The 11,728-nt window shown below is 36.7% G+C and overlaps 1 protein-coding gene across 1 annotated transcript; it reads right to left on the bottom strand.

The window, feature by feature from the left end:
- Positions 1-10,310: 10,310 nt before the first annotated feature.
- On the bottom strand, positions 10,311-10,772 carry LOC138887016 (uncharacterized). The gene has a single exon (XM_070168725.1). It carries the CDS (start codon positions 10,770-10,772, stop codon positions 10,311-10,313), a length of 462 nt encoding a protein of 153 aa, XP_070024826.1.
- Between the last annotated feature and the right edge of the window lie 956 nt (positions 10,773-11,728).

The raw sequence follows: 11,728 nt of genomic DNA, 5'->3' as shown, positions 1-11,728 counted from the left end.
CACACCAAACATCGAAAAATGAATAAAATTACTACTTATTTTCCAAGAAAATATTTTACACGAAAAATATTTTCCGTTATACCAAACACATCCTAAAGGGACGAAAAAATAGTGCTTGAAACTAAAACGGTTTTAAGGAGCTCTCGGCAAAGGTCTATACATTGATCTAATTTTAGTGTTTGCTTTGCATAAATTTAGGAGACATTGCAAATTTAAAATTATTTTACACTCCTTGAAAGAGATATAAAAGTTGACATATTATAAATAAAATAAAATAAAATGGCAAAAAGTTACTCCCATCATCCATTTTCATCAGTTTAATATCTGATATGTGAGTTATCGACCTATACGATATTAACTCAAATTTTTAAGGGGAAGAGTCCATTAAGGTAGCTTTCTATCTAGGTTCTTGAGCATCGCCTTTGCACTACATCGTGGGTCTGGTGCACCCCATCTTTTTAATTTGGCGGCGCGAACGCGGATATAGTCGGGCTCCAATGCGGGTACCGAACATCAGGTGAAAAACAAAAAAATAAAATAGTAAAGATACAACCAAAGGATGTGGTACAGTGGATGAGACTGCTCTTCCCTTGACCAGAGGTCTGATCTTTCCTGAGTATGAAAAAATCCTTGGTAGGGAGTGCTTCCCCCGAATGGGGCCCTATGTGACGCGAATCCGGATATAGTTAATAAAGATGTACACTTTGTACTTGTTCTGTTTGTAAAACCAGCTTTATAATTTTAGTTTTTCAAGATAGAAAATTAAATCGTGCATAGAAAATACTTTCCTGCTTTCTTTAGCATTGTCCCTATTGAAATGCAAATTTGCATCACTAATATTCTTTTTAGCTGTGATTTCTCCTTTTTAATACTTACCGGCAACAATAAGATCTCAAATCTCAAGAGTTTTCCATGATTAACAAAATAAAAATTAATTAGAAAGCAAGTCAAGGGCTCTAAAAAGTTCATCACCTCAAAATTATTATTGCTCATGTTACTAATTTGATGTACTACAACTTCTCCTTCTAGCATACATCTTTGCCCTATAAGTAAAAGAAGGTGGTTGCTCAAAAGAGGAACTTTCATCCAAGAACTTTCACTAGTTGGTCTGCTTATTGTTGTTGTTTGTAAATCTTTGGGAAGGTAAATTAAAGCTCTATCTTTCCTTGCCAATGTCTATTGAGCGAGCTTAAGTTATAAGATGACTGCACACTGCAGTAAATATGTTCTCCCACAGCCTTAAAGATGAGATCAATGGAATTCGGAGGATCTTATATATAGCTCTCTAATGTGATCTTCAGTTGAGTTGAAAGCCATAATGAAAGACTTGTTATTGAATCCAAGACAGGTTAGGGCATACGGATTTCACGATATCTCAATGTTCATGCGGCTCATGTCTCAATTGTTTAAGAGGTCCGGGTATGTTAAGACTATCTCTTCCTTCTTTTTGCATGATCCAAGTAACGATATGTAAATGTAATGCTATTCCATAAGTAATTCTACTCTTAGCAGTTAAGAATGCCTATATTATTCATTCCGGTAAAGTGCTATTCAAACATGTCTACGTATGTCCCTAGTCCCTATTAAGGTATATGATAGAGAACTTGCGTTACAAATATATGTGTTGGGATTTGTTTATAAATATTGTTTTTATAGTTTAGCTAAACATGCAGTAATTATATGCATATAATGAACAAATATAACGTGGTTATTTTTAATATTAGGCTTACACTATTATGTTATTACATGATATTTAATAGCAGAATAATCATATTCTGATCAATAATTGATTGTAGAAACATATTATTATTATAACTTGCGGCTATTTGTGACAAGTTACTCTTGAAAATTGATTATGAAATATAATATAATGAATTATAATATAGTAGATATTATTATGACACAAAATATTATAAAATATCAATTTGATTATAATATATTGTTAGATTGTCGTAGATTGATTTTGAAGTAATGATTCATGCATAATAAAGGTTTATAATGTATTTTTATTTAGTTGTATAGGTAGTTTGACGTTGTGATATGTATTTTTGGATAAATATTATGATGAAACTCATTCAACTTAATGTAAGACAATTACTACATATTGTTATGATTGATAATTGCACTGTTAATAATGGCTATCTTGACCGCTTTTGGGTTAATAACATAAAAGATATATGATTGTGTATATAGTTTAATATAATATAATTATAATGTGTTCAGGTTGTATGAGATTAATAGAATTATGTATTTTGTGGTGTAGTTTTATAATTAATTTTGATTAATTATGATAGTAGATAATGACGTGTAATAAGTAATTGAATTAATGTTATGTAATAAATATGATTAAAATATTGAATGAAGTTGTTTATGGTATATGATGGAGAAGTTAATGTTTATAATATAGTGATACATGTACATGCATCTTCATGTATTTACCACCGTGCTACGGTCGGTCGGGCAGTTACCACCGGTTGGGTAGTTACGTATCATTATTTACCGTCGGTTCGGCATACATGCATATTAATTTACCACTGAGCTACGACCGGTTGGGCAGTTACACATTTACCACTGAGCTACGGCCGGTTGGGCAGTTACACATTTACCATCGAGCTACGACCGGTTGGGCAGTTACATATTCACCACCGAGCTACGACCGTTCAGGCAGTTATGCATTTACCACCGCGCTACGACCGGTCGGGCAGTTACCACTGATCAGTTGGGCAATCATGCATCATATGATATGAATAATAGTCTCAAAGCGAAGCATTATATTTGTAAGTATGAATATACGATGGCGCTTCAGAGATGCTGGTTGATTATTATATGTCATTAATTAATGTTGACTTATTGTTATATTTCAGTTCTGCCTTACATACTTAGTATATTATTTGTACTGATGTCCTTTTACTGTGGACGCTGCATTCATTCCTGCAGGTATAGATAATCAGTTTGACGAGCCCTTATCGTAAATGAGATTGACATTCAGTGAAGGATCGGTAAGACTCCATCTCATTCGGAGTGCAGCGGAGTCTATGAGTCATCATGTTAGAGTTTTGCTACAGACTTATGGGTAGGCTGGTACTCTGTACCATTTGATGTCAAGCTATCTCAGAGGCTGTGTAGACAGAGGTTCATTTTTTCCAGTATGTTAGAGGCCTTGACGGCCCATATGTATTCATGATTTAAGAAAAATGGTTCAGTGATACAGTGTTGCCCACATATAGTTATACATTACAAGTTGTGGCCATGTTGGCCCATGATAGTTACAAAAGGAATGAATAAGTTGCAAAGTAGTTCGCTCGGGCCAGTGCTGCACCGGGTGCCAGTCACGCCTCCCAAGGTTGGGGCGTGACAAAGTGGTATCAGAGCGGGTCATGTCCTAGAGAGTCTACAAAGCCGTGCCTAGTAGAGTATCACTTATGGTTGTGTTGCGCGCCACATTTATAATTGAGAGGCTATAGGGCATTTAGGAAATGTTACCCTCCTTTTGTTTCCAGATCGTGCTATAGAGCAAAGTCGTAAGAAGTCAGTATAATGTTTCCATCGAATTTTGTACGCACCAGATGTGCTATCACACTAGAACTTTAAGGCGTAATTTTTGTCTATGTGGAAGGAAGGTTATGAAAGAAACAGAAGATGTGATGCGATGTTGAAAGGTAAGTAAGGTATATGTTAAAAAGGTACGAGATACTCAAGTACAAAAGGTTGCGAATAATCGCGACTTCAGATATAGTTTGGATTCTAGTTTAATTTACAGAAGGGACCCTAGTGAAAATTTTGCAAAATCTTTAAGTGTTAACATTCGCGGATGAATGTTCTAAAGGGTAAAAGGATGTTACATCCCGTATCTTAACGTTAGGATTCATCGAAGTAATAACATATGAGTTGGAAGGGATTAAGGTTATACATGAAGATATGGATGTAAGACCCTATAAGTTTGAAGAATTTCGAAACTACTATTTATTGGCTTAATATGTATTTTCTTTGATGTATACCATTTTCGGTAAAAGTTGATAGATAAAATTTTATATAGTTGTGATAAGTTTTAAATTATATACATGACATGTGGGAGTTTATAAATGAGGTTTTGTAAGAGTAGATAGTATTTTATCATAAGAAAAGTTATCCTTTTTCCGCTTTGAGAAATTATAGTACAAAAAGAATTTCTTTATTGTAAATATAAAAATTATTTTCTCACAAGAAAAGAAGGTTATCTTTTTAACATTTTAAGAATTAAGCGTACGAAAATTTACACTCTTTTTATGAGATTAGAAAAATCATAAGTTGAGAAAATATGTGCAATTTTTTTACATGGTTGTATTAATGAAATAGTAATATATGTATTAATTTTATATAGTACCACATGACCATGATTGTAAAGTGTATTGTAGTAAGATGTATAAAGTGTACTAAAAGTGAATAGTACTTTAAGTCATTTGAGATAACTTTTAATTACGTAGGTAATTAGTTAATTATCGAATAACGAATCATTACTTAGTTAATTAATAAGTTAAGGATAAGATTAAACTTCTCCCAAAAATGTGGCAGCCCCTTTCTTGCATTTAGTGACTCTTACCTTATGATTGAATAGGTGGCATGTTCATTAAAAACTTTGGGACTCTAACTTTCATATCCAACTAGCAAAATTAAGTTTAAAAAAACAAAAAGCAAAAGGTCAAACCTCATCTGAGGGAATTATTCTTTAAAGTTCCTAAAAATATGCTTAGGCTAGTTGAACATGATCTCCAAATTTAGCTTCATACAAATTAAAGGTTATTTTAATTTTTGGAATGCATTTCGGGTCCCAATTGATGCGGATAACTGATGTAGTGTGATATTTGTTTAAGATTCTTTATTTTCTCTGTCTCTTGTATGCTATGGTCTTCTCCTTCTAGCATACATCTTTGCCATATAAGTAAAAGAAGGTGGTTGCTCAAAAGAGGAACTTTCATCCAAGAACTTTTACTAGTTGGTCTGCTTATTGTTGTTGTTTGTAAATCTTTGGGAAGGGAAATTAAAGCTCTATCTTTCCTTGCCAATGTCTATTGAGTGAGCTTAAGTTATAAGATGACTGCACACTGCAGTAAATATGTTCTCCCACAGCCTTAAAGATGAGATCAATGGAATTCGGAGGATCTTATATATAGCTCTCTAATGTGATCTTCAGTTGAGTTGAAAGCCATAATGAAAGACTTGTTATTGAATCCAAGACAGTTTAGGGCATACGGATTTCACGATATCTCAATGTTCATGCGGCTCATGTTTCGATTGTTTAAGAGGTCCGGGTATGTTAAGGCTATCCCTTCCTTCTTTTAGCATGATCCAAGTAAAGTGTTATTCAAACATGTCTACGTATGTCTCTAGTCCCTATTGAGGTATATGATAGAGAGCTTGTGTTACAAATATATGTGCTGGGATTTGTTTATAAATATAGTTTTTATAGTTTAGCTAAACATGCAGTAATTATATGCATATAATGAACAAATATAACGTGGTTATTTTTAATATTAGACTTACACTATTGTGTTATTACATGATATTTAATAGCAGAGTAGTCATATTGTGATCAATAATTGATTGTAGAAACATATTAATATTATAGCTTGCGGCTGTTTGTGACAAGTTACACTTGAAAATTGATTATGAAATCTAACATAATGAATTATAATATAGTATATATTTTTATGACACAAATATTATTAAATATCAATTTAATTATAATATATCGTTAGATTGTCGTAGATTGATTTTAATGTAATGATTCATGCATAATAAAGGTTTATAATGCATTTTTATTTAGTTGTTTAGGTAGTTTGACGTTGTGATATGTATTATTGGATAAATACTATTCAACTTAATGTAAGACAATTACCACATATTGTCATGACTGATAATTGCACTGTTAATAATGGCTATCTTGACCACTTTTGGGTTACTAACATAAAGGATATACGATTGTGTATATAGTTTAATATACTATAATTATAATGTGTTAAGGTTGTATGAGATTAATAGAATTAGGTATTTTTGTGGTGTATTTTTAGAAAATTAATTTTGATTAATTGTGATAGTAGACAATGACGTGTAAAAGTAATAGAATTAATGTTATGTAATAAATATGATTAAAATGTTGAGTTGTGTATGGTATATGAGTGAGAAGTTAATGTTTATAATATAGTAATACATCTACATGCATCTTCATGTATTTATCACCGTGCTACGGCCGGTCGGGCAGTTACTACCGGTTCGGCAGTTACGTATCATTATTTACCGCCGGTTGGGAATACATGCATATTAATATACCACCGAGCTATGGCCGGTTGGGCAGTTACACATTTACCACCGATCTACGGCCGGTTGGGCAGTTACATATTCACCACCGAGCTACGGCCGGTCGGGCAGTTACCACTGATTAGTTGGGCAGTCATACATCATACGATATGAATAATAGTCTCAAAGCGAAGCATTATATATGTAAGTATGAATATACTGTCACGCCCCAACCTCGGGAGGCTTGAACGACGCTCAATCGAGTGAACCCAACTGAGCAAGCCTTACCATACACTTCCTACCCACCTCGATATGAATAAAGAAACCATACTTTTGTTTATCCATTTAGACGGGGAAAGACAGCACATTCTACATTGATAGTTCATTTTAAACACTACGTTAAACCGTAGATGAGCTAGTTTCCAAGATCCCCATAGAGTTACAATTTATAGGCAACATAAGTTTAGAATTACAACATGGTTCGTAGACCCATCCAACCTCCGTACATAACCAACACATACGTCTACGGAGCCTCTAGGATATAAAAGATGAGTTTGACAACGCCGGCAACAAGGCCCCGGCTATACCTCACTAGTGAAATCCCACAATACAAAGATATACAATATAGCCCCTTGAAGGAGAAATGGGCTCACCAAGATCTTGAGAAGAGGGATGCTTCGCTACACACGACCGACACTATCCGCTATGGAGCCACCTACATTCATTTAAAAAAATATAGTACCCCCGGCAAAAGGGACGTTAGTACCATGGAATAGTACTAGTATGTATAACTAAACACCATCAAATTAGGAAGAACTTTCATACACAAATAAGGAAATCACAGGTATCACTCCAGAGCTTTAAACGATCACAACATTCTCAACATGAAAGAATTACACAACCTTCACATCATGTTTTCATAGCCTTTAATTGCGTATTTCATACTGTTCCACATCGTTCACATTACCACCGCTATCTTGAGCGGAGTCCGATCTCGACCCGATCGGCTAGGCCGTCTCGTGGAGACGTTACCAATATTCTATTCACACCTTCCAGTTTCAATCATCAATGCATAACCACTATATGTATATGTCATGGCGTCCGATCATGGCCCGATCGGCTAAGCCGCCTTACCGAGCCGTTACCATTTTCCATTATTCATCTCACTCCGATCTTTGGTTACACATGTATTAGTTTACCGGCACTTAGGGACACAATTTTCATATTCCACAATGCACGTTTCACATTGTTCCCATTTTCAACATTAGGTTTGTAATTCAAGAGAGTATGGCACACACGAGCAAATAAGGTTGTAGGCGTAGATGAGACTTCATTAAAAGGTACAACAACACATTTCAATTTCAATCTAAGGTGTAAGCATTTCGATACATGATTCATAGTCCTTGCACCTTTTCAAATTATCAAGAATAGCACATTGATCAATTTGAGACACAGTTTCCACGCAAATAAGGTTGCAACACCAAGTCAAGTGAAATAGCAATCAATACAACAATTCAATTTAATTTTACCGTACTCACACAACCAACGATGAAGCTCAATTTCTAAAAGACGAGGTTTTAGCCATACATACCTCCATAAAGCTTTCCTTATTCCTTACAAAATTCTGGAACTTTTAGCACTTCGATCTATTGTGTAAGAATTACAAATTAAACTGAGAATTAGAGACGAGATTGAGATTCTAGCTTGTTTTGAGCATACTATCAAACACTAAATATGCATTGTGATCTTTGGCCCTTTTGAAAGAAATTTCTATCATTTTATACCCCAGTAGCTTTCTTTTTAGTTCACTACCTCCCAATATTCTATGGTATGATATGCATGCAAGAAATTTATTCTTATACCCATGAATTACTACACTAGTGATCCCTTATTGCTAACCATAGGAATAAGAGCTAAGGTAATGAAGTCTTACCTCTTGGGATGAAGATTTAGGTGCCCTTACTTGATTATCTTCAAAGATTTGGCAAGGTTCAATGGAGTAATTTGATGGGAAGCACTTCTCTCTCTCTCTAAAAGCATCAAGAAATATGCTCAAAATGAGCTATAACACCAAATATATCGATAAGGGGTCGGGTTTAAAATTTAGAGAATTGGAGCCCCGAGTCAGGTCTGCGATCGCAAAGCGGAAATGCGGACCACAGAATGGACCGCAAAAGTGCTCCCAAAATCTTAACATTCTGTTTGGGTATGCGGCAGAAATACGGTCCGCATACCCGTTCTGCGGTCGCATAATGCACCGCAGAATTGCTCCTTACAAAATCCCAAGGAAATTATGCGATGACTATGCGGTCCGCATATCGGTTATGCGATCGCATAATGGATCGCATATTTAACCTCAAATTTGACTAACACACTGACTCACTTTGCGGTGACTATGCCCCCTATGTGATCCGCATACCTAATATGCGACCGCATTCTCGACCAAAAAATCGCACTTCTATGGAAAACATTATTTCTTGACTTTTTAATTCACTGTTCAATCCAAAGGGGTCCGAACCGCGACGAGCTTATGAATTCTAATACATGATCCTAACTTGGCACCACGGGATTCGAGGTTATGAGTAGGAAATTCATGAGGCCTTACATCCTCCCCACTTAAGATCATTCGTCCTCGAATGAGGATCAAGGTTCGCTTATTAACAGTCTTAGCGCAATCTTCTATTCTTTATAACCTGAAACATGTTGCTAATCCCCAAATTAGCTAACTCCTTATATTTCGAAAATTTCGCCAGAGTTTTCTTTGTATTTAGGCCTATCCACCTATCAGAGAGCCCCAAAAACATATCCTAACAATGGGTACACATTCCATGGATATAAGACATGACATAACTCGTACAATACTAACCATGGCCGCATTGGCAACATGTGTATATATATATATATAACCAAAACAGGACAATTTTACATAGATCAAATCAGAAGATAAGTGTTCATAGGAGCTAAGTGCATAAAAGCTATTACATGACTATTCGAACAAATGTGGGTACTTCTTTTTCATCTCATCTTCGGCTTCCCAAGTGGCTTCCTCAACTTGCTGGTTTCGCCATAACACTTTCACGGATGCAATTTCCTTATTCCTCAATTTTCGAACTTGCCTATCAAGAATGGAAACTAGAACTTCTTCATACGACAGCTCTTCATTAACCTCAATAGTCTCAACTGGCACAATAGAGGACGAATTTCCCACTACCTTTCTCAACATGGACACATGAAAGACCGGATGTACCATTGACATCTCGGGTGGAAGCTCGAGCTTGTATGCCACCTGACCAATCCTCTGAATGATTCTGTACGGTCCGACATACCTTGGACTCAATTTTCCCTTCTTTCCGAACCACATGATGCACTTTATATGGGAAACCTTCAGAAATACCCAATCATCCTCTTTGAACTCTAAATCTCTGCAACACACATCCGAGTAGGATTTTGGAGACTTTGAGCAGTTATCAATCTCTCCTTAATAATCTTGACTTTCTCCATGGCTTGATGCACGAGGTTCGGCCCTATCAATTCCGCCTCTCCAACCTCGAACCACCCAGTGGGAGACCTACATCTCCTACCATATAGTGCTTCGAATGGTGCCATCTGGATACTAGCGTGAAGCTCTTATTGTAAGCAAATTCTATGAGTGGCAAATGGTCATCCCAACTATCCTTGAAATCAAGAGTAAAAGCGCGCAACATGTCTTCAAGCGTCTGAATAGTACGCTCTGCTTGACCATCGGTTTGTGGATGAAAAGCTGTGCTAAGATTTACCTGCGTACCCAAACCTTGTTGAAACGTCTTCTAAATGTTGGTTGTGAACTAAGCCCCTCGATCTGAAATGATTGAGACTGGAGTGCCATGTAACCTGACTATTTCTTTGATATACAACTGAGCATACCGTTCCGCTGTGTCGGTAGATTTGACTGGCAGGAAGTGCGCTAACTTTGTGAGTCGATCAACAATCACCCAAATTGAGTCGAACTTGCGTGGAATGCGTGGTAACCCTACCACAAAATCTATTTTGATCATCTCCTATTTCCACATTGGAATTTCTATGCTTTGAGCCAATCCACCGGGCCTTTGGTGTTCGATCTTTACTTGCTGACAATTTGGACATTTTGCCACAAAGTCTGCCACATCTTTCTTCATGTTATTCCACCAATACATTTCTTCTAGATCATGATACATTTTCGTGGAACCTGGGTGCATGGAATACCTAGAAGTGTGAGCTTCTACCATGATCCTTTCCCGAAGACCGTCGATATCAGGAACACATAGGCGGTCTTTGTACCGTAGGGTACCATCATTCATGCCAAAGGAAAAAACTGTGGTTTTCTGTTTGAGAATCCTCTCTTTCAGCTGTGCTAACAATAGATCCACGAATTGCTTCTCTTTCACCTCTGCCACAAGCGATGATTCAGCCCTATTCTGCATAATTACCCCTCCTTCATTAGAGTCCGCATATCTGTTATGCAATCGCATAATGGACCGCATATTTAACCTCAAATTTGACTAACACACTGACTCACTTTGTGGTGACTATGCCCCCTATGTGGTCCGCATACCTGATATGCGACCGCATTCTCGACCGCAAAATCGCACTTTTCTGGAAAATATTATTTTTTGACTTTTTAATGCACTGTTCAATCCAAAGGAGTCCGAACCGCGACAGAAGTTTTATGAATCCTAACACATGCTCCTAACTTGGCACCACGGGATTCAGGGTTTTGAGTAGGAAATTCATGGGGCCTTACATATACGGTGGTGCTTCAGAGATGCAGGTTGATTCTTATATGTCATTAATTAATGTTGACTTATTGTTATATTTCAGTTCTGCCTTACATACTTAGTACATTATTCGTACTGATGTCCTTTTGTTGGGGACACTGCATTTATACCTGCAGGTATAGATAATCAGTTTTACGAGCCCTCATCATAGACTAGATTGGCATTTAGTGAAGAAACGGTAAGAATCCATCTCATTCGTAGTGCACTCGAGTCTATGAGTCATCATGTCAGAGTTTTGCTACAGACTTATAGGTAGGCCGGTACTCTGTACCATTTGATGTCAAGATATCTCAGAGGCTTTGTAGAAAGAGGTTCATTTTTTACAATATATCAGAGGCCTTGACGGCCCATATGTATTCATGATTTAAGAAAAATAGTTTAGTGATACAGTGTTGCCCACATATAGTTATACCTTACGAGTTGTGGCCATGTTGGCCCATGATTATTACAAAAGGAATGAATGAGTTACAGAGTGGTTCGCTTGGGCCAATGCGGCACCGGGTGCCAGCCACGCCTCCCAAGGTTGGGGCGTGACAATATGCTTCTCTTCTCATCCATGTTCACATGTTTCTGATTTGGGCTCTCTATGTCGCCAACCCCTTACTTTCCTGCTTGTGAGTGTTGAAGTGATACTTCTTTGAATTTGTTCTGTGTGTGCTGGC

This window comes from Nicotiana sylvestris, chromosome 3 (genome assembly GCF_000393655.2).
Source record: "Nicotiana sylvestris chromosome 3, ASM39365v2, whole genome shotgun sequence".
In the NCBI taxonomy this organism is placed as follows: Eukaryota; Viridiplantae; Streptophyta; class Magnoliopsida; order Solanales; family Solanaceae; genus Nicotiana; species Nicotiana sylvestris.
This window is presented reverse-complemented; position numbering and strand designations above follow the sequence as displayed.